The sequence below is a fragment of the Ursus americanus genome, chromosome 17, assembly GCF_024610735.1.
Source record: "Ursus americanus isolate L20-20 chromosome 17, mUrsAme1.1.p, whole genome shotgun sequence".
Classification (NCBI taxonomy): Eukaryota; Metazoa; Chordata; class Mammalia; order Carnivora; family Ursidae; genus Ursus; species Ursus americanus.
In genome coordinates this window covers 55,294,557-55,316,960 of record NC_142143.1, presented here as the reverse complement: position 1 = coordinate 55,316,960, position 22,404 = coordinate 55,294,557, and the positions used below count along the sequence as shown (strand labels likewise).

Sequence of the window (22,404 nt, the reverse complement as noted above, 5' to 3'; positions counted from 1 at the left end):
TTGTCTTGAAGGCTCCACAAAGGCAAAAAAGGAAATACTGGAGAAAGGAAATGGAAAGAAAAAATGCATGAGAAAGAAAGAGGAGCGACTAACAACTAATTCAAGTGCCAATGTGACTATCCAAAAATACAATAAAATGCTAGGAATGTGTGATATTCCGGAAGTAGAACCTGTCACCTCCTTCTTCCCCAGTCTCCATGTGCCCACCAACATCAGACAGAACTCAGGCTTCTCTATTTAAGTCTATTTGAAAAAAATTTATACAAGAAACATTCATCCAACTGGGATCTGAATTTAAATTTTCCCACACCAACAAAAAACACTGACTTGGAAAGCTATCTGAATCCCCATGTTCACAGCAGCATTACTGACATTGGCAAAGACAGGAAAACAACCTAAATGTCCATGGATGGATGAATGGATAAAGTTGTGATGTGTGTGTATGTATGTATATATATATGTGTGTGCATATGTATATAATATATATATGCACACACATATATATATATACACATATATATATAATGGAATATTAGCCATAAGAAAATGAGGAAATTCTACCATTTGTGACAACATGGCTAGGCCTCAAAGGCATGTAAGTTAGAGAAAGACAGTGTCCGATCTCATTTACATATGGAATATAAAAAAACAAACGAAAAAAGAAAACACCAAGCTCACAGAAAAAGAGATCAGACTTGTGGTTATCAGAGGCAGAGGGTAAGGTGAGGGGAAATTGGAGGAAGGTGGTCAAAACACACAAATTTTGTTACAAGATAAGTAAGTACTAGGGATGTAATGTACAACATGATGACTACGGTTGCCACTGCTACGAGATTTATAGGAAAGTTGTTAATAGAGTAAACCCTAACAGTTCTTATCACAAGGAAAAATTTTTTTTTTCTTTTCTCTTTCCTTTTTTTTATTGTAATTATACAAGAATGATGGATGTTAGCTGAACCTATTTCAACAATCAATTTACAATATATGTAAATCAAACCATCATGCTGTGTGCCTTAAACATAAACAGTAATGTATGTCAATTATTTCTCAATAAACCTGGAAAACATGTCTCATCATTATCCAAGAACAATTCACTGAGTGAAAAATTTATTCTGTGGAGTTATCAAAACCAGTAAGTTTTAAGAGGCTCACGAGTGAGTTATGAGACTAATGTAGGCCCAACTTTTAAGCTCCAGAAACATCTCCCTGTATGTTCCAACTCGAATCCCTGTCCTCTAATAACTCGGATACCGGCATGATTTGAAACGCTTCAACACCCTTCCCTCCCATTTTTCCAATGCTCGAAGGAAAACGGAAACCCAAGAAACACATGGAGCTAGTCACCCCCAAGCACTACAAGGGCGCAACAGTTTTTAGGTCCCACCGCACAGGCCACAGGTGGCGCCAGCCCCCCGCCCTCTGCCCCGCGCCGCCCCCACCCCCCCGCTTCTCGCCTGCGCTCCGCGCGCACACTCGGGGCGTCTCGGGCCTCAGGGCCGTCCTTCACGGTGGGTTCCGGCCCTGACCCTCCACCCCCATGCCCGGGTAGCTCCAGCGCGGGGAACCCAGGCCGGGGGGCCTCCGCCCGCCAGCCCGCGCGGCCGCCACGCCCCCTCCCCACTGGCCGCCCGCGCCGCCCGCCCCCTCGGCCGGGAGGTGGCCTCACCTCACGCGGGCCGTAGCGGGGAGGGCGCCCGCGTCTCCGCCCGCCGCCCGGGCCCACGGCCGCTCGGCTGCGGCTCGGCCCCGACGGCCGGCGGCGGCGCGCTTCTGGGGGCGGGCTCTTCTCGGCGGGGGTTTCCCCAGGGCCCGGGGCGGGGGAGCAGGGGGGATTGGGGCGGGGGAGGGGAAAGGGGCTTGGGAAGGAAGGGGGAGAGGGGGAGAAAAGGGGGGAACCAAACCCGGAAAGGGAGAAAAGGGGGGAGGGGGAAAATCAGAAGGGGAAGAAAGGCCCAGAGTCCGCCCCCCGCTGCGGCCTGCGCGCTACGTCAGCACGTCCGGCGTAATCGTCAGCGCGTCCTGCGCCCCGCGCGTCCCTGCTTCCTCTGTGCCTGTCTCCACTGCTGCAGACGCCCCCTACCTAGTCACCCACTCGCCCCGACTACCCACGCGCTCTCCTCCTCGCACACACGCACACGACGGCACACTCGCTCGCTTGCTCCGTCGCTCCGTCCGCTGTCTCAAGCCAGCAATCCAGAGCCGCTGCGATCCGCAGTCCACCTTAAGTCCATCAAGCCTGTCGGATTCACCCAAGACTTAAACAGTACTAATTGCCGCAGAGTAATTTAAGTTTACACAGCACTTTCAAAATCGCCTTTCACTTAGGACAGTAACTCCCTGCAATAAATATCTGTAGTATACTTGGACAAAGATCATGTGGTAGGTGGATGTCCATTTTTTCCAGATGTAAAAATTTAATTCTATAAAAAGCAGATTTAAGTCCATCTTATTAAAATCACTTACCACCCCCTTCCAAGATATAGTTCTTTTCCTTAAGAGTCATTTGGGTTTGTAACCTCCCCCATTCTGGCCGTTCTAGGCAGAATCAATTTAGTTGATCAAATGTATTTGGATCATTTACTGACCAACCCTCTCAAAGAAACACTGTAGTCTTGCATTGATAGAATTTGGCTATTAAATATTTACTATGTCGCAAGAACTGCAGTAGGCAAAAAAATAAATAATTACATACAATGTAAGTGCTATAAATAGAGGTATGTTCAATGTGCTGTGGAAACAGGGAGCAACTGGTCGTTGGAGGTAAGGGAGATTGAGTAAGGCTACTGTGTGCCTTAAACATATACAGTGATGTATGTCAGTTAATTCTCAAAACGGTGGGGGGGGGGATTCCCACACCTTTAAACACTTATGTTGTACATCAGGCACTGTGTGCGATGCTAGGAAAGTAAGGTAAGCAACAAAGATGACTGGCTAAGTGACTGCACTGCAAACAGAGATTGGGGCATAGCATCTAGGAAAGAAGAGCCCAGAAGGACAAATATTGGTGCAGGTACTCTGGCCCACAAACACACCTGCGTAGCAGAAATAATAAACTTTTTTTTTTTATGAACATGGGGGGAAAGAGAGACAAACCAAGAAACAGACTTTTTTTTTTTTAAGATTTCACTTATTTATTTGACAGAGAGAGAGACAGCCAGCGAGAGAGGGAACACAAGCAGGGGAGATGGGAGAGGAAGAAGCAGGCTCCCAGCAGAGCAGGGAGCCCAAGGCGGGGCTCAACCCCAGGACCGCAGGATCACGCCCGAAGGCAGACGCTTAATGACTGAGCCACCCAGGCGCCCCAGAAATAATAAACTTCTGTTAACCACTTGCTATGTGCCAGCCACTGTAAGTACTTTACAAAAGTATTTAAATCTCAAAACTCTTGAGATAATCATTACAGATCTATAATCCCATATTCAAAGTCAGACATGTTTCAGAATTCAGAAAATTTCAAGTTTTAGAAAGGTAAAATGACACACATCCTGTATATTACATAATACCCCCAGGGGTATCCCATAATCAGATATTTGATATTTCTGGAGTAAAAATGTATAGTCTCAGTACAATTTTTTAAAAGATCATAGATAACCTCCCTCTGTTCACGTCACCATATGAGTTACCAAAAAGAAGTGGATTATGGGGGTTTTTTGGATTTTGGAATCAAGGGTAATCATTTTTCCCATTTCTCCAATGAAGAAATGAAAGCAAGCGAGGTCAAGTAACTTGCCTAGAGTCACACAGCTAATAAAAGGAAGAGACAGAATTGTGACCAAGGTCATCTGGTTTAAAAACCTATCTTCCGGGGCGCCTGGGTGGCACAGCGGTTAAGCGTCTGCCTTCAGCTCAGGGCGTGATCCCGGCGTTCTGGGATCGAGCCCCACATCAGGCTCCTCCGCTATGAGCCTGCTTCTTCCTCTTCCGCTCCCCCTGCTTGTGTCCCCTCTCTCGCTGGCTGTCTCTATCTCTGTCAAATAAATAAATAAAATCTTTAAAATAAATAAATAAATAAAATAAAAATAAAAACCTATCTTCCTAACACCACCCACCATTACTGCCAGGTAAAAAAATACCTGCTGTGGGAGCACAGGCTCTTCCCTGGAGAGCCACTGGTGGGGACCTTCGGAGAACCAGGGATTCTGAGAAATCTCAAAATTTCCTTTCCTAAATAGAAGAATCCCCAAAGGGTGAGCAAATCTAGCTCTCAAGCCCCTTTCCCACCTTCAGACACACCCCCCCCCCCCCCCGCTGAGGATACAGAAGACCTGGCTAGAACACTTCCCCTCTTTTCCCTTAGCCTTCATATTGGCTAGTTTTGAGCCCAATGGTGTGGGGTTGGGGAGGTGGTTAACAAAGGAGTCTGCATTATGAGCCTCAGGGAGGGAGAAGGAGAGCAGTGGGGCTTTGAGAAGTACCAGGCAAAGGAAAATGAAACTCAGTTATCTGTATGACAGTGACGCAAAGTGTCCTGCGAAGGACCCCTCTGTTTGAGAGTCACTTTTTAACACTCTATCTTAAAATCTCTCATCTCTCCCTTTTCCTCCAGGCTTCCCAGCAAAGCCTTTGATCAGAAGAGGAATTTCATCTCTAACCTTTGTCCCCAGGCCTGGCAGTTTACATGGGTAACCCACTGGCTCCCAACATTGGCCCAGGGACATTTCTTTCCCCAAACTAAACAACCTCCCCTCACATCCCCCACTCTGTACTTTCACTGACTATGTGTTGGAGGCTTCTGCCAAGTTCTACCTGTAACTGACTTCATCTGACTCAAGTCAGATGTTTGGCTGATCTATCCCCTGCAACAAGGAGTCATGCCAGCTGGACACACTCTCCTTCCAGGGCCCCTGGCGGCCAGGTTGGAGTGGAGACCATAGCTGTTGAGAACCTGAGCCCCGGTTTTACGTCTCTGTCTCGACCGTATCACTGAAAGAGGGCCTCCCCAGCAATGATCTCCTCATTACTCCTGGCCTTCCTATTCCTGGCTCCAGCTCCAGTGGCCATCCCCAGAGCTGACGGTCAGTGTCTGGCATGTGGAGGACCCGCCGTGGGCTTGGATCGCCAGCGGGAGCTGCTTCTTGACCTGGCCAAGAGAAGCATCTTGGACAAACTGCACCTCAGCCAGCGCCCAACACTGAACCAGCCTGTGTCCAGAGCTGCTCTGAGGACCGCGCTGCAGCGCCTGCACGGGCCCCCGCAGGGGACGCTTCCAGAGGCTGATGGGGAACAGGAATATGAGATCATCAGCTTTGCTGACACAGGTGGGTTCCTGTTCTATAGATCTTCCCACAAGGATGGAAAATTCTCCTCCCCAGCCTAACCCCTGACTCCCTCCCCCACACCCTCCCAACTCTTGCTTCCCATGGCCAGTAATCTCCTAATCCCAGGCTCCCACACCCCACCCCACCCCCTGCTCTCTCTTATTTAAACATGACCAATGGGCAGCTGGGAAGTGGGTAGATTTCACTTCTTTTAAGACTGCCTGCCTGCGTCTCCTCTGGCTCCCACAAACTTCCACAGGCTGTGGTGTGAGCTCATCCACTCCCTGGGCCTGGACCCAGAGGCTTGGAGCTAGGGAGTCTGTCCTTTCTCTGACCCCTGTCTCCCCCATCACCCAGATGCCTCATCTGAGTAAAAAGGGAACAAGTAAAACACCAGGACTATAATACTCCTCCAGCCTACCCCTGCTCGCTCATCCTAATACCTTGGGTCCTCACATCAGAACAGGGTCAAAATGGGACTCAAAAAGGTGGATAAAGGATAGAAGATAGAGTAGAAGGGAGAGTTACTTCCAGAGAGGAAAGAAGAGTTGGAGAATTTAGTGGGTAGCTAGAGAGAAGGTCAGGTATGTGGAGACAGGACCCTAGAAACAACACAAAGTGATCTCTTTGGCATCTAGCTTCTTACAAGCTCTTCCTTGGGTCTGGAAGGTCCTTCCCATTCCTGACCCCTTTCCCCTGATGAGCACCTACTCCCCTCTCCCTTCAAGACCTGGCACTCCCATCCTCAAAAAACCCACCCTGCCCTGAGGGTGAGGGGCTCCCTCTCTGGTGGCTCCCCTACCCTCACCCCACCTGAACTCTGTGGATTGCCTGTTTACAGGTTTTCTTTGAAGTCTGTCTTCCCATATATGTCGACACCTTGATGTCAGAAACTGCCATTTATTCCTCATGTTATCGCCAGAAGCTAGAGTATAGTAGAAATAACAACACTTACATCATATTTACATTATTCTAAGTTTTTTACATACACTAATTCCTTGGGACCCTTACAACAATCCAGTGAGGCAAGTACTATTGTTATCCTCATTTTATTAATTTATTTTTAAAGATTTTATTTATTTGACAGAGAGAGAGACAGCCAGCGAGAGAGGGAACACATGCAGGGGGAGTGGGAGAGGAAGAAGCAGGCTCATAGCGGAGGAGCCTGATGTGGGGCTCGATCCCATAACGCCGGGATCACGCCCTGAGCCGAAGGCAGACGCTTAACCGCTGTGCCACCCAGGCGCCCCCAGTTATCCTCATTTTAAAGATACTGAAACTGTGGGGGCGCGTGGGTGGCTCAGTCAGCTAAGCATCCAACTCTTGATTTCGGCTCAGGTCATGATCTCAGGGTCATGAGATTGAACCCAGACTTTCGAGCTCAGTGGGGGATCTGGGGATTCTCTCCCTCTGCCCCCTCTCCCCGCAGGTGCACACACGCGCTCTCTCTCTCTCTCTCTCTCAAAATAAATAAGTAAATCTCAAAAAAATAAAAAAGATACTGAAACTGAGGCACAAAGAGGTTAAGTAATTGGGGCACCTGGATGGCTCAGCTGGTAGAACATCAACTCTCGATCTCAGGGCTGTGAGTTCAAACCCCACATTGGGCCAAGAGCTTACTTAAAAAAAAAAAGAGTTGAGAAACTCCTCAAGGTCACGTGACTAGTGAGTGGTAGAGCCAGACAGCCCAGCTCTGGAACCCATGACCTTGACCACTAAGCTACTCTGCCTCTCACGAACATACTAGATGCTCAATAAGCATTGATTGCATTAAACAACCAAACCACAGTGTAGAATTCCCAGTGATGTGTGAGACCCTATTCTAATTCAAAAGGGGGCTTCTGTCTATGACTACAGATTTATTTATTTCTTTGTGAGAGAGCGGAGCATACACCTGGGTGCGGGGAGGGGCAGAGAAGGAGGGAGCAGGAGAGAGAGAATCTTAAGCAGGCTCCATGCCCCGTCTGGAGCCCAATGCAGGGCTCCATCTCATGGCCCTGAGATCACGACCTGAGACAAAATCAAGAGTCGGACGCTTAACCTACTGAGCCACCCAGGCACCCTGCCTATGATTAAGAGCACAAACTCCGGAGGCAGAGAAGCCTGGGTTCGAATCCTTGTTCTGCTGCTTATTACTGTGGGACCCGGGTTGTTAATAGTTTTCTCATTTATAAAATAGGGATAATGAGAGGATAGTTGAGAGAATTAAATGAACTAATACAGGTAATGTTCTTAGAAGGTTAAGGTGGGAGAAACAAGAACTCGAAGACTCAGCTCCTGCCCATGAGGGGTGTAGTTGCTGCTTCTGGGAATAAATTGATTAGAAGGTAAGGCAGAATGAAATAATGCTAGAGGAGGGCACAGAGTTTGCTGGGCCAGGGGTTATTCACTGGGTCCTAGTGAGACTGGGAAGTCTTTCAGAAGATTGCAGATGGACTGGTGGTGTAGAATAGGTTTGGTTTCCATGGCTAGAGAATGATAAACAACATTCTAAACGGAGGGGAAATGCGAGTAAAAGTCTGAAGAAGTAAACTACATTTGGAGTTGAAAAGTAGCTTGGAGTGGATGAGCACAAGGTGGACAGATGACCATAAACCATGACTCCTTTGAACACCGAGATTCTGGGTTTTTGATTTGTTTTGTTTTTGTTTTTGTTTTTTCACCTTTGTATCCCTGACACCAGTTCCTGACAACATTGTGGCAATAATGATGGCTATCCCATATTTAGTATGCCTGCCTCATCTCATTTAATCTTCACAACCACCTCATAAAGTAGAGTTGTTCCCATCGTAGGAAAGCAAAAACGGACACTCAAAAAAGATCATTTACATGGCCAAGGTCATACAGCTTGCAAGGGGCAGAATTCAAACACCGATCTCTCTGACTTCAAAGTCTATATACTTTCCACATATTTGCTAATCAATGAATGAGTACAACATTCAGCGGGAGGGGGCCTGATCTGAGATGACATTTGAAAGTGAGAAAGACTGATACCTGGAGTCTACCTTTTGCATTTCAATATGTTAGCTTGAAGTTTTTATTCCAATATAAGCTATCATCCATCCACACAATAGTGTGAAAGCAAGACCTGAGTATTGTTCTTGCTGGAGGTAGGAAGAGAGAGCTTGGGGCTCTGGGGAAACTGGGTAGGGGTGTTCAGTGATGTCCTGGAACTGGCTCATAGTGGCTAATGAGAACAAATTATGAACATCTCCCAACTCCACATCCAGTGATGTCACATTAATAGTTTGAAATAGGCCGTGGTGGGAGAATTTATACCACAGAAACTGGCAAACACTACAAATCAGGATTTATTTCCCTCCGGAATCCAGTTGTTAAACATTTACCAGCACACCACTGCCTGTGACCTAAAACTACAAGTTATCTGCCTCCCACACACCTAACATACAATGCTGACACAGGGACAGGATCACCATAATAGATACTCCTATTCAATACGGGAGACAGGGGAGAGGGGGACACAGAACAGTCACTGATCCACGAAAGTTCAGATATCCAGCCAGGCACATGTCTCAGTCTACCGCAAATCCAGAATTCCCTTGGTTAGGGCTTAGTTCTGCTTGCTCGTAGGATTTTTCTCACCTCTTAAGGAGAGCCCACCAGTGTTCTCCTTGCCTTCTAGATCTCCTGGATCAGCCCTTGGCTCCACCCTCTGAGATGTCTTTCCTTTTATTTTGTTTTAAAGATTTTATTTATTTATTTATTTATTTATTTATTTATTTATTTATTTACTTACTTACTTACTTACTTACTTACTTATTTGACAGAGAGAAAGACAGCCAGCGAGAGAGGGAACACAAGCAGGGGGAGTGGGAGAGGGAGAAGCAGGCTCCCAGCGGAGGAGCCCAATGTGGGGCTCGATCCCAGAACGCTGGGGTCACGCCCTGAGCTGAAGGCAGCCGCTTAACGGATGTCTTTCCTTTTAAATAGGAAATGACCTAAGTCTGTGGCTGAGCAGTTTTCTCAGCCTGTTTCCTGCCCAAAGAAGTTGGGGGCCCAGAGACCTCTTTTCATTTTGAATCATCTCTGTCCCTTTTAGTCCAAACCGGTGCTGCTTTCACTACTAAAATTCTCTGTAAAGCCCTGTGGGCCTTCTAAATAACAAATTGTAGTCTACTCAATTAGACAAAAAGGCACTCAACTTTATCAAGACAGACCCCTTTTTAGGTTACAAGGAGATACTCTTAAGATTCTTAGAAGCCCTTTTGTCTAGTTGAGAGGATCTACAGAACATCATCTTAAATTTTTTTACATTTTAACAGAGGTGTTAGATCTTAACAAAGGGTCTTACAGTTGACCCTTTATTAAATGTTTTGATCTTCACTCTGAGGCCATAGTTTACCGGCAGTCCCCTGGATTTGATTTTTGCCCCGAGACCATTTCTTACTTTAAGAATCTTTTGCCAGACAGAGAGGTGAGGAATGAAAAAATATCTTATTGTTCAATCTAGCAAGTCCTGTTGGAAATATTTTCTCTAAATTCTGCTTGAAAATTGAACAGTTCCTTTTTTAGTTCATCTCACTCCTGAAATGCCTTATCATAGGCAGCTAAAATAAGCCAATTGGCACTTTCAGCATTCTGCCTGGAAATATCTTTAGCTAAATTCACAACTTTGTTAGATACCATTTCTAGCTTCCAAGTTACCACAGATGATAGCCAATACATAACACAGGTTCCCCTTTCTCCAGCTTCCGATAGCAATTTGCTCACTGCACTTCCTACCTTCACTAACGGTCTCCTCACCGTCCTTCCAACCTCTGCCTGCCACCCAGTCCCAAGGCCAAGGCTACATATTTTAGGTCTTTGTTAGGGAGCACCATTCCTCTGTTACTAATTTCTGTTTCAGTTATCCATTAATATAACTAATCAGCACAAAGATAAAGGCTTAAAACAAGAAATCCAATGTTTTTGGTGATTTTTTGTCCTTTGGACTTAATCTGGACAGTTCTTCATCTCCAAGTGAGGAGTAGCTGAGGGCACTGAAGCAAATGCATTCAGTCAGGAGCTTAGATGGGGCCAGACATCTAAAATGGTCTCTGATCCTCCAAGGCTCTCTCCACATGGCTTCTCATCATTCAGTAGTCTAGCCCAAGTTTCGTTAAAGCATGGTGGCTGGCTTCCAAAAGGGCAAAGCATCACTGTATAAGTACTTATCAAGTTTCTGCTTGCACTGTGCTTGCCTATGTCTCATTGGCCAACTCAAGTCACACAGCCATGCCCAGACAGTATGGAAAGCGACTGCACCAAGCCATGAATATTGGGAAGCGTTGTTGACTGGGGGCCAACAATGTAATAGTCTACCACAGCCCCTGCTGGTTATGCATCTGCCTGCCATAACAAGGGAAACTTAAGAGATTCTCAATGGTTGGGGCGCCTGGGTGGCACAGTTGGGTAAGTGTCCGACTCTTGGTTTCAGCTCAGGTTTTAATCTCAGGGTCATGAGATCGAGCCCTGCATCTGGCTCCACGCTCAACATGGAGTCGGCTTGGGAGTTTCTCTCCCTCTCCCTCTGCCCCTCCTGATTGTGTCTTCTCTCTGTCTTGCTCTCTCTAAAATAAATAAGTAAATCTTTAAAAGAGAGAGAGAGATTCTAATGGTGGGGTGCTTAGTTGAGCCAATCAGACTTTTCATCTAGGATTTTGGAATTGGGACATTGGCAGATCATGTCACTTTAGTTTGGAGGAGCTGAGTAGAAGATTCTGTAGACTCAGGAGCTGGGGCCACCATTTTAGGACCTGAGGAAACTGACAAGGAAGTGGAAGAAGTAGATCCACAGAAAGAGAAGAATGGAATAGACTTACTTAGAGAGACCAAGATGAGAGACGTCTTGTTGACTCTGAGAGCTATCAAGAGCAGGCTTATTCCTGGGGCGCCTGGGTGGCTCAGTCGTTAAGCGTCTGCCTTTGGTTCAGGGTGTGGTCCCGGTGTCCTGGGATAGAGCCCCGCATCAGGCTCCTCCACTGGGAGCCTGCTTCTTCCTCTCCCACTCCCCCTGCTTGTGTTCCCTCTCTCGCTGGCTGTCTCTCTCTCTCTGTCAAATAAATAAATAAAATCTTAAAAAAGAAAAAAAAGAGCAGCCTTATTTCTGACTTTCCAATTCACATTAAGCCTAGTTGAACTTTATTTTCATTCAACAATTGTTTATTGGGCTTATTATGTACTAGGTGTTAGAGAGACTGGTAAACCATACAGGCATAATCTCTGCCTTCATGCAGTTTACATTCTAGATAAAGGGGCAGGGGGGAGGAGTGGAGGGGAGGAGAAGCACATAGCAAACAGATGAACAAAAAACCAAGATGACTACAGAGAGTGATAGTAGCTATAAAGACAGTGAAGCAGGATGATGTATTAGAGAGATGGAGGTAGAGTTGAAGGCTACTTTAGATAGGTTATTCAGAGAAACCTCTACAAGAAGGAGATGTCTGAGCTGAATGCCAAAAGAAGCCAGTCAATCAAAGATCTTGGAAAGACATTTCTGACAGGGGGATGCACAAGTGCAAAGGCCATGAGGTGAGTCCATGTTTAATGAGTTCAAGGAACAGAAAAGAGCCAGGATAGGTAGAATGGAGTTATTAAATGGCAGAATGCCTAATCATGCCAGTTTTCTGTGTTAGGGGGTTTAGATTTTATTCAAATAGCAATGGGAAGCCTTTGAAGGGTCTTAAGCTGAAGAGATTAAGCTGATCAGATTTATGTAATAAAATGCACTCTGGCTGATATATAGAGAATGGTTTGGGGGACAAGAGTGGAGCACTTGGTAAGGTATTGCTGTAATTCAAGAGAAAGAGGATTGTGGGTTGAACTAATATATAGTAGAGGAGATGGGGATAAGTGAAATTACTTTATGAATTGGAAGTAGAGTTGGCAGATCTTGCAGATAATTTTATTTTTTAATTTTTTTAAGATTTTATTTATTTATTTTGAGAGAGTGTGCACAAGTGGGGGGGAGGGGCAGAGGGAGAGGAGAATCTCAAGCAGACTCCATGCTGAGCACGGAGCCCAGTGCAGAGCTCCATCTCACAACCCTGAAGTCATACCCTGAGCCGAGATCAAGAGTCGGATGCTTAACCCACTGAGCCACCCAGGTGCCCCAGATCTTGCAGATAATTTTAAAGTAGGGGATGAGGGTAAGCAAGGTTTTGGCTTAAGCAATGCATTTATAGGGAATTAGGTTGGAGAAGGAATAAGTTTGGGTTGGGGGGATAAAACTAGAGTTTATCTTTGAACATGAAAAGTTTAGGATATCACTAGATATCCAAATAGAGTATCAGATCAGCAGCTGGATATACCAGCCTGAGGATCAAGGAGAGGTCAGGGCCGGGGAGATATATTTGGGAGTCATCAGCATACAGATGGAATAGAAAGCCATGGGAATGGATAAGATCCTTCTGGAAAAGAATATATAGAGAGGAAAGAAGGGAGCTCAGGACCTTCAACACATAGAAGTCAGGAAGAGAAAGAGGAGCTGTCAACAAGAGACCAAGATAGAGTGGCCAGAGTCAGAAAAGCCAAGAGAAGGAAATATTTCAAGAAGGAGGGAATAATTAAGTGTGTCAAACACTGCTTAAAGATCAAGTAAGATGAATATAAAGAGATGAAACCATTGGATTGGACAATATGGAAAGTGTCGGTGATCCTGACAAGAGCAGTTTCAGTGGAGTGGAAAGAATAGGAGCCCAGTTAAGGTGTTTCAGTAGGGGCAGGGGAGGGATGAAGAGAAAACTGGACAAGAGAAGTAGTGATAGACATACATAGACGGAATCACTGTGGTGAGAGACTGGATATGGGGAATGAGGGCGTGCTCATAGGCTTTCTAGAGGTGATAAAGAGGGTAGTGGTGCCCCCAATTCTAAGAACAGGAAGAGGGGTATATAGGGAGGAAAAGAATGATTTCCACTTAGGAAAAAATTTATTTTAATGTGCCAGCAGGACATTCATGTGACAAAATTAAGCAGTTAGAAATTTAGACCTGAAGCTTTTGATTCCCAAATCTATACATCCAGTCCAGAGGTGCAAAATGGTCTGGACTAGACATCCAGATTTGGGAGTCATCACCATAAAAATTGTGTTGGCTGACCATGAGTGTGGGTAAGAACTCCCTTCAGCGTAGAATAAAAGGAAATGAAGGTCAAAGACAAACTTTGGAGAACTCTTGCGTTGAACAGATGGTCAGAGAAAGAAAAGCCAACAAAGAAAATCAAGGAAGAATCCTAAAAGTTATGTCATAGAAGCCAAGAAAGAAAAGATTTTCAAGAAAGAAAGGGTGGTCAACAATGCCAAGTGCTGCAGAGAGTTCAAGTATGCTGAGAATAACAGGGTAGCTGGTAGACTTGACACTCCGAAGGCCACGGTGACTGGGGCTTCTTGTGTCCACAGGCCTCTCCAGCATCAACCAGACTCGTCTTGATTTCCACTTCTCCTCTGATAGAACTGCTAGTGGCATGGAGATCCAGCAGGCCAGCCTCATGTTCTTTGTACAGATCCCTCCTAATACCACCTGGACTTTGAAGCTGTGGATCCTTGTGCTAGGCTCACATGACACCAACCTCACCTTGGCCACTCAGCACCTGCTGGAGGTGGATGCCAGTGGCTGGCACCAGCTCTTCCTGGGGCCCGAAGCTCAGGCTGCCTGCCGCCAAGGGCACCTGACCCTGGAGCTGGTACCTGAAGGCCAAAGAGCCCAGAGCTCAATCATCCTGGGTGGGGCTGCCCATAGACCTTTTGTGGCAGCCAAGGTGAAAGTTGGGGGCAAGCACCGGGTTCACCGGCGAGGCATCAGCTGCCAGGGTGGGTCCAGGATGTGCTGTCGGCAGGAGTTCTTTGTGGACTTCCGTGAGATTGGCTGGCATGACTGGATCATCCAGCCTGAGGGTTATGCCATGAACTTCTGCACAGGGCAGTGCCCACTGCATGTGGCAGGCATGCCTGGAATTGCTGCCTCCTTTCACACGGCAGTGCTCAACCTTCTCAAGGCCAACACAGCTGCGGGTACCGCGGGAGGGGGCTCATGCTGTGTGCCCACGGCCCGGCGCCCCCTGTCTCTGCTCTACTACGACAGGGACAGCAACATTGTCAAGACTGACATACCTGACATGGTGGTCGAGGCCTGTGGGTGTAGCTAGCCCATGTGTGGATGGGCGGCCCAAGGTGGGGTAGGCAGACACGCCCTCACAGAGGTACCCTTTCTTGAGAGGTGGGAATGACCCCATTACTGCCTCTGTCCGGAAGGAGAGCTCTCTCTTCCTGAGCAACCTTGGACATTATCCCAACTGTGACTTGAGGAGATCTTCATCTAAGGAGAGTCACTGTGCCATCTTCGTGACCACCAGTCTCTCTCCAGGAAGCCTCACAGGCTCAACGGCCACCCCAGGGACTCTGACCCACCTGCAACCGTGAGCAGTGCCATCTAGTTCCCAGGCAAAGCCACCCACAGCCCACCCTTAATCTATCCCATAACCCGCTGTACCTGCTCTTCCCACTTGATGGCCGTCCCTCCAGGATGCGTTGACGCAGCTCCTTCCCCTGATTTTCTGGATTACCAGAGAGCCCCTTCCTTGGATTCACTGAAGATTAGATCACTGCTGTCCAACGATATTCTTCTCTGTATCTTGAGCCCCTTTCTTATTTGCCTTGGTGGGCTGCTAAGGCTCACTTGTCCTCCATTCTTTGTCCTGCTCTGCCCTGCGCTGTGCCCTTAAGGGCTGACTCACCTGAGCTCCTTTGGCCCCTGGCTTCCTGCTGAATTTGGCTAAGGACAGACACAGGCAGGTGATTAAAGGATAGGAGGAGACAGAAGTCAGAGTATTATTCCTGTTGCCTCTGCCTAGGCACCATGGATCTGTGTGACTGTGGCTGTGGTCTGTCCCCACAGCTCCTACCTGGCTTCCCCCCGGCCCCAGTTCTACCTAGGTTCTGATATCAGTGCTTCCCCACTGGGGGCTTGTAAGGGCTTTCCACTCTTCCTAGTCCCTGGGGGCCTCAACATCCTTCCTTGGTTCCCTTAACCCTCCCTACACCTCCATAAATAAGGTCTTCATTAAGTCTTCATAGTGACGCAAACACAGACAATTGAATGGTTCTTTTGTCTCTTGCCAGGACCCTGGCTGACACCAAGGATGACACAGAGTCTACCTGCCTGGCCCACTTCTGCTCTCTCTCACACAGGCTCCTCAGCGACCAGCTATTGTGTCTATCCCACACTTCATTCCTCTTCCTTTCCTAGGCTTTCACCTCTTCTTTCTTAGGCCTCCTCCTATCCACCACCACCACCACCCCCGGCCAGAACCATCTTTGCTGGTCTCAGAGCTAATAAAGACTTAGGTTTTATCTGCTCTTCTCCTCCCTGCATATTCGAAGAGATGAGACAGATCATTGCTCAATCAGCCAGTAGGCTGATATCCTGGGAGCACATATGTGGGGGGAATCAGAGGCACGGCTCAGAGCTGGCAGCCTTCCCTCACTGACCCCCAGGGCTCCATGCAGGAGAGCTTCCTAGAAGCTGGAACTGGCCAAGGGCCACTTGCATGGGACAGGGAGAAGAAAAAGAAGGCATGGATTGAGGAAAGGAGGTATTTGCTCTGAGACTGGGTCCTCTCTAGACCTTTGCCCTTCTTTCCCCATCATACCCTCCCTTTGGTTAGGCAGCCCTGAACCATGGGGTCGATATTGTCTGCAGCCCAAGGCCGAGTTTGCGCAAAACCCACGTGTCCTTTGGGTAACATGATGTCTGTGTTTGCTCAGTGTATAACCCCCCTCCTCCCAGGGTCTGAGGTCCCTGGAAGAGGAACCCTAGTGGAGAAAGTCCTTAGGAGACCTGAAGATCTGAGCTTATGGGGTTTCCTGAGTAACCGCAGAAGTCATGCCACCTTTGCTTGAGGAGATCTTCACCTAAGGAGAACATCTAAGGAAGTCTTCTGTGCCCCTTCCTCCCCCTTCCACAGCGTCTCCCCTCCCTACGAACCACCCCTCCCCTAGATCTAACCTCTCTCCCTCCAACTACAGCTTCAGTCCCCAGGGACAAGAGTAAGATGAGATGAAGTAAGGCAGGCACTTTGGGGGCAAAACTGTAAGGGGATGCCAAGAAATTTATCAATCGAGATAAATAATCTTGATGCAATGTTTTTAAAACAGCAAAATGAATGCCAAAAAAATCCATGATGAACAAAACAACAAATTTTAAAATAAACACAGAATTGGTATTAACTCCCTTTCTTTTTGGCTCTGCCTTTTGTAAAAAGGGGAAAGAGTGGGTCTGTCTTCTTCCAAACCTTTGCTTCCAGAGTCTCTTGACCCCTAACTCTAGACTGTCAGGCTTTTCTCATTTGGGCAAGATAATCACTCGGGCTTCTTCCCCTTTCTTACCCGCCCCCAAGCCCGTCCCTCCCCCCCCCCCAGCACCCAACCAGGTTGGTGGTAGGGCGGGCCTGTGAGGCAGATGGCTGGGGTATTTATAACCTGGGAGCACTTCTTGGGGAAAGTGACTAAGATGCTAAGAGCATATTTATAGCTGGGTTCTGACGTAAGTGTCAGTGGGGAGGTAGGGCCAGGCCAGGCACAGCACCAAGAGGGTAGGAAGAGCTGAAAATTGGGGGCACCTGATAGAGGGTAGGGGAGAAGTGGGGTCAGAGTCTCCCGCAGCCACTTGGTGCTGCTTCCCTTGACTCTCTCCTGGCACCAACAGGTAAGCCCTCTGAGACACCACCATGGGCAGAAGCTTCTTTGCAGTTCAATGTTCCAGACCCCAGGGTCTCACCAGCCTCAACCAACAGAGAGGTTGCTTGGGGCGGGGGGGAGCTGGACAGAGGGGCTTTAATATGTTTCCGCCCAGGGAGAAATGTAAGGACAGGAGGGTCTAAGAGTCTCCTTGTCCCTTCTCTACCCCCAACCCCCCCCCCACCACCACCACACGGTGCCCTGAGTTTCTAGGAAGAGCCTGGCATCCATCACCAAGCTCCATTGCCACGTGTCAATGTGACGAGGTCTAAAACCAAAGGTAGCAGCGATGTGGGGCCTGATGACAGCTTCTGCTCTCTGGTAGTGGTGAGAGGGGAGAGCACGGAGACTAGCTTCTCTGTTTTCTGTAGGAGAGGCAGGGTCCCCAGAGAGAGAGGTTGGAAAGCGCTCTGCGTCTCCCCACTCCTCAGAGCGGCGCATTCCCTGGGAAGCTGGTCAGCGCTAAGCCAGCTGCCGTCCAGTGGCACTACACTGCCACATGGTGGACACCGGCGGTACTGAGCCCCAGCCCCCGAAGAACCACCTTTCTCCCCCTGGTGCCAGATCTAGGAGTCTCTTGACAGCCCCCGCTGACTACATAGGGCGGAGGTTAATAAAACAGAGTCAGGCACATTTCCAAATCACACTCACTTCCTTCTAGCTTCTTGAAGAAACTGGGGCGTAAGAAGAAAGGCTAGGATGAAGTCTACCTTCGTGAGTTCAAGGTGGAGGGGCCGTGGCCCTCCCAGTTATTCAGTGAGGAAGTGTGGTAAGGAGGGCTGGGATTGGAGCTCATCTTGCTTTGCTCTTCCAAGTCTTTAAACCTTCCATTTCCTTCCCCCTTACACAGAGGCCTCACACCACTTCTAGGATGCTCCGGATTTAGGTAACTCTCACAATCCCCTTAAAGGGACCCAGCAGCTGGGTATGCCCTCCCAAGTCCCATGCCCTTCTGCCAGCCTTGATGGACTCTGCCCTGCTGTAAGATTGCGTCACCACCACCCCTACCTCTCTGGGTTTCCCCAGACATCGAAGTAACGTGCCCCCCACCCCCACCATGCTCCAGCCCTCCTCCACGTTGTGCTCCAGTCCAACTGGACTCTGGGCAGCCAGCATAGGCAGGGTCAGGAGGTGACTTCCGTGCCCTGTGGCACTGCCACCTTGGCCTGGGCAGGAGGACTCCATTCCTTTCCCCCCTGTCCCAGCCCTATTGCTAGGAATAGAGAGACCAGAGTTCTCCTTCCAGAGACCCTGGAGAAGGAACCAGTGGAATGCACAGCTGCCTCATCAGAACTGCTGCACCAGAGGCGTCTGGGTAAGCTAGAAGGACTGGATGTATGGGGGGAATTGCCCTCCCCACCTTGCTCCTAGGAGTCCCTCCCCCGAGCCCCAGACCTTGGGGACTGAGCATGTGAAATCATTCTCTTTCTTGCATCATGTGTGTCCACACTGCCCCCCCACCCCCTTACCCCTACCTCAAACTCAGTGACCAGGCCAGATGGTGAAACCCGAGCTCCCAGGGGGAACCTCCACCCCCTGCAGGGCCCTGATGGGCAGCACAGCCGGCCAATCCCGGGGCTCAGAGGGTAGGTCTGCTGGCTGACCACTAAGTGAGGGAGCCCCAGGTTGCGGCTCTAAAGAGGCCCCAGTCAGTAACCAGCCATGAGCTGTGAGGGTCAAACCGGCCAGCTGCGCTAAACACAGCTACCCATAGGACCATCCACGTACTGCCTTCCTGAGTCCCAAGCGATAGAAGACAGGTGGCTCTACCCTTGGCCGAGGGTAGGTGTGGCACTGCTGTCTGCTGCTGCCCTCATTGGCTTCCACGCAATCAGATCAACAGAAGGAGCAACTGCCATCCGAGGCTCCCGACCCAGCCCAGGGCCGTTCACCAGGAGCATGGGGCTCCCTGATGTCCAGCCCCAGCTGGTGCTGCTGTGGGCGCTGGTGTGGGCACAGGGGGCAGGGTCTGTATGTCCCTCCTGTGGAGGCCCCACGCCGGCGCCCCAAGCAGAACGAGCTCTGGTCCTGGAGCTAGCCAAGCAGCAGATCTTGGAGGGGCTGCACCTGACTAGTCGTCCCAGAATAACTCACCCTCCACCCCAGGCAGCCTTGACCAGAGCGCTGCGGAGACTACAGCCAGGAAGTGTGGCTCCGGCGGATGGGGAGGAGGTCATCAGCTTTGCTACCATCACAGGTGGGTAAGGCAGGGACAGGCGGAGAGCAGACAGGGAGAGGGAGGCGGAAGGGGAGACTGACAGCAAAGGCAGACGGAGCAGGGTGTGGGAGGAGGAGGAGTTGGGGCAGGGACCCGTTGTGGAGGACGGAGGACACAAGGCAGTCCCCGTGTCTTCTAGAGGGGCTAGGGAGAGCAGCGGGCGGGGCTGGCGGGGGTCTCAGTGGAGAGCTTCGCCCGGCTCACATTCCTCCGTCCCGTCTCCATCTCCCCCGCAGATTCCCCCACGTCAGCCTGCAGCTCCGTGCTCGCCTTCCACCTGTCCGCAGCTCAGTCCCACCGCCTGGACCACGCTCGCCTCTGGCTGCACGTGCTCCCCACCCTTCCTGGCACTCTTCACTTGAGGATCTTCCGACGGAGCCCCAGGCGCAGGCACCAAGGGTCGCGCACCCTCCTGGCCGAGCACCAGATGACAGTCCCGGGCTGGCACGCCCTCACTCTGCCCTCTAGTGGCTTAAGGGCTGAGGAGTCCGCTGTCCTGAAACTCCAGCTGAACTGCAGACTCCTGGAAGGCAACAGCACCTGTGCCCAGCAGCCTCTGCGGCTCCTGGACACGGCAGGAGACCAGCGGCCCTTCCTGGAGCTGAAGATCCGGCCCAATGAGCCTGGAGCAGGCCGGGCCAGGAGAAGGACCCCCACCTGTGAGCCCGAGACCCCCTTATGCTGTAGGCGAGACCATTACGTAGACTTCCAGGAACTGGGATGGCGGGACTGGATCCTGCAGCCCGAGGGGTACCAGCTAAATTACTGCAGCGGACAGTGCCCCCCCCACCTGGCTGGCAGCCCTGGCATTGCTGCCTCCTTCCACTCGGCCGTCTTCAGCATCCTCAAGGCCAACAATCCTTGGCCCTTGGGTACTTCCTGCTGTGTCCCTACTGCCCGAAGGCCTCTGTCTCTCCTCTACCTGGACCGGGATGGCAATGTGGTCAAGACAGATGTGCCAGATATGGTGGTGGAGGCCTGTGGCTGCAGCTAGCGAGAGGACCTGGGAATTTAGAGTAAAGAGATCAGTTGGGGGCTCCCAGGCAAAGGGCATCTGTGGTGGGAGACATTAGATTCCTGATCCACACCCCCACCTAATGGGTGGGGTGGCAGTATGACCGGGGTGACCCCTAAGGAACCCATATGGGCACTCGTTCGTCCAGACACTTGCCTATTTCAGGCTGGTTGATGTGTGGGGAGATGGGGAAAGTGTGTTCTCTAAAGGAGTCTCCCCAGAAAGCTTGATTTCCTACCCTAAGCCCTCTGAGAAGGTGGCGGAGGTAAGGGAGGGGTGGAGGGAGGGAAGGAGAAGGCAGAGAAAAATTCCTTAGTCTCTCCCAAGAAGAGAAAGTCCTCAAGTGAGGGAAGCAGGCTTGGGACAGGGGAACCAGGCTGGCCAAGGGTAGGAACTGTGGAAGAGCTTTAAGGGAGGGTCAAGAAGGAGATGGGCAAGGGGTTAAGAGGAGGTGGTTAGGAGAGCCCCAGAAATGGGACCCAGGAGAGAGGGGTACTGAGCCAAGAAGTTCCCTGGTGTTTCCCAGTGTGGGGGACAGGACCCACCGGGGAGACAAATGTTTATACTTTCCTAATAAAAATGAGGGGAAAAATCAACAAGTATGAGTCATAAAGAAGGGCTGGGGTGATAGTCCAGAGGGATAGTTTTCAAGGTGAGGTCTGGGGACCCCTGGGAGGTCCCTGAGACCCTTTCAGTAGTGTTCACAAGGTCGAAACTGTTTTCATAATAATATTAAGATGGTATTTGCCTTTTTTATTTTCATTATCTCAAAAGTATACAGTGGAGTTTTCCAGAGGCTGTGTGGCATGTGATTACATCATCTTTCTGACATCATTGTTAATGGGATATGTGCTTGTGTATTCTTGTGTTACAAACTTTTTTCAGTTTTAATTTCTAATATAGTAAATTGATATGAACCACATAAACAAAAATTCAATAGATTTTAAGAGCATAAAGGTGGGGCGCCTGGGTGGCTCAGTGGGTAAAGCATACAACTCTGAATCACAGGGTTGTGAGTTCAAGCCCCACATTGGGCAGGGAGCCTACTTAAAAAAAAAAAAAAGAGGGGCACCTGGATGGCTTAATCGGTTAAGTGTCTGCGTTTGGCTCAGGTCATGACCCTGGGGTCCTGGGATCAGCCCTGCATTGGGCTCCCTGCTCGGCAGGGAGCCTGCTTCTCTCTCTCCCTCTGCCCCTCTCCCTGCTTGTGCTCGCTCACTTTCTCTCAAATAAATAAATAAATAAATAAATAAAATCTTTTTAAAAAAGAGTGTAGAGGGGTCTTGAAGTTAAAACGTTGGAGAATCACTAATCTAGAGACCTGGGTGAGGAGGAAAAAGCAGTGTGCTCTAAAAGAGCTTCTCTGAAAGAAAGGGCAGATGGCTGGGACAGGACCACTGGTCTTGTCTGACCCTCTGGGTATAGCTGTTGTCTGGGCTCAAGTCATGTGGGGGAGGGAGGGTCAAATAGGACTCCTTATCTGTTCCCCCACAGTTACTACCTATATTTGTAGGGCCTCAGACCTCTTCCTAGTTTCACCTTTTCCCCTTGACCCTCAGTCTGAACAGTTAACCCACTAACTCTTCAGGCCTGAGAAGGTGGTTCTTGGAAGCAGAGCTAGGGTGTGTGAGGCCTGTCTGAGGCATGACAGAAAAGGAAGGGACTCCTTTTCCTCACCAGGTTTTCTCCCCTTTCTCAGCTGCCCCTTCCCCTGCATCCAGTCACTATAGCAACACAAATCCGAAGGGACAAGGCACTCCCCTCTCAGACACTACTGTTCTGCACTAACAGCCTCTTCTAGTGTGCCTTTCCATTTCTTTGGGCTCATACAACCCCCTCCCTGGACTCCTAACTGGGCTTTGGAAGGGGGACCTGTCAAGCCTCCTACTCCTTCAGCTTCCCCAGTCCGCTCTGCCCCCGGACTCCGAGAGAGTGTCATGTGCCAGAACGGCCAGCAGAGGGAGTAGACAGCCTGGAATTGCAGAAAGCCGGCGGCACAGAGGTGCGGAGGTGCCCGCAGTCTCCAGAGATGAAACAGAGCGGGGGTTCTCCGCGGAACAGTGTTTCGGCCGCGTCCCAGGGTTCCTTAGTAACCTTGTAAACCTCATACTCTGCACCCAGAGCCTCAGCCACTGCTCCTCTCTTTTATAATCTATAGACCCTTCACTTCTAAGCCAACT

At 49.5% G+C, this 22,404-nt stretch overlaps 3 protein-coding genes across 13 annotated transcripts in view; 2 read left to right on the top strand and 1 right to left on the bottom strand.

Annotated features, from left to right (window-relative positions):
- Positions 1 to 1,844, bottom strand: part of R3HDM2 (R3H domain containing 2) — a 155,324-nt gene extending 153,480 nt beyond the window's left edge. For all 10 annotated transcript variants that reach the window (XM_087869033.1, XM_045789776.2, XM_045789774.2 and 7 more), the window contains exon 1: positions 1,667 to 1,844. The gene's annotated coding sequence lies outside the window, so the exon portion shown is untranslated. The remainder of the gene's footprint in view (positions 1 to 1,666) is intronic.
- On the top strand, positions 1,441 to 16,482 carry INHBC (inhibin subunit beta C). 2 transcript variants are annotated; one of them, XM_045789762.2, is made up of 3 exons: positions 1,441 to 1,508; positions 4,547 to 5,258; positions 13,656 to 16,482. In XM_045789762.2, exons 2-3 carry the CDS (start codon positions 4,946 to 4,948, stop codon positions 14,399 to 14,401), a joined length of 1,059 nt encoding a protein of 352 aa, XP_045645718.2. In that variant the 5' UTR covers positions 1,441 to 1,508; positions 4,547 to 4,945; the 3' UTR covers positions 14,402 to 16,482. The 2 variants fall into 2 exon arrangements, with proteins under 2 accessions (XP_045645718.2, XP_087725170.1); XM_087869044.1 differs by lacking the exon at positions 1,441 to 1,508 and adding an exon at positions 3,153 to 3,348.
- Positions 16,483 to 16,566: 84 nt separating this feature from the next.
- Positions 16,567 to 21,065, top strand: INHBE (inhibin subunit beta E). The gene is made up of 2 exons (XM_045789955.2): positions 16,567 to 19,188; positions 19,446 to 21,065. The coding sequence occupies exons 1-2, from the start codon at positions 18,891 to 18,893 to the stop codon at positions 20,201 to 20,203; spliced, it is 1,056 nt and encodes a 351-aa protein (XP_045645911.1). The 5' UTR covers positions 16,567 to 18,890; the 3' UTR covers positions 20,204 to 21,065.
- The last annotated feature ends 1,339 nt before the right edge of the window (positions 21,066 to 22,404 follow it).

Bases quoted from the DNA above. Each gene is read 5' to 3' on its own strand.
- INHBC (XM_045789762.2), top strand. From the start codon at position 4,946: ATGATCTCCTCATTACTCCTGGCCTTCCTATTCCTGGCTCCAGCTCCA. The intron at 5,259-13,655 runs GTGGGTTCCTGT...TTGTGTCCACAG, and splicing joins CATCAGCTTTGCTGACACAG to GCCTCTCCAGCATCAACCAG.
- INHBE (XM_045789955.2), top strand. From the start codon at position 18,891: ATGGGGCTCCCTGATGTCCAGCCCCAGCTGGTGCTGCTGTGGGCGCTG. The intron at 19,189-19,445 runs GTGGGTAAGGCA...TCTCCCCCGCAG, and splicing joins CAGCTTTGCTACCATCACAG to ATTCCCCCACGTCAGCCTGC.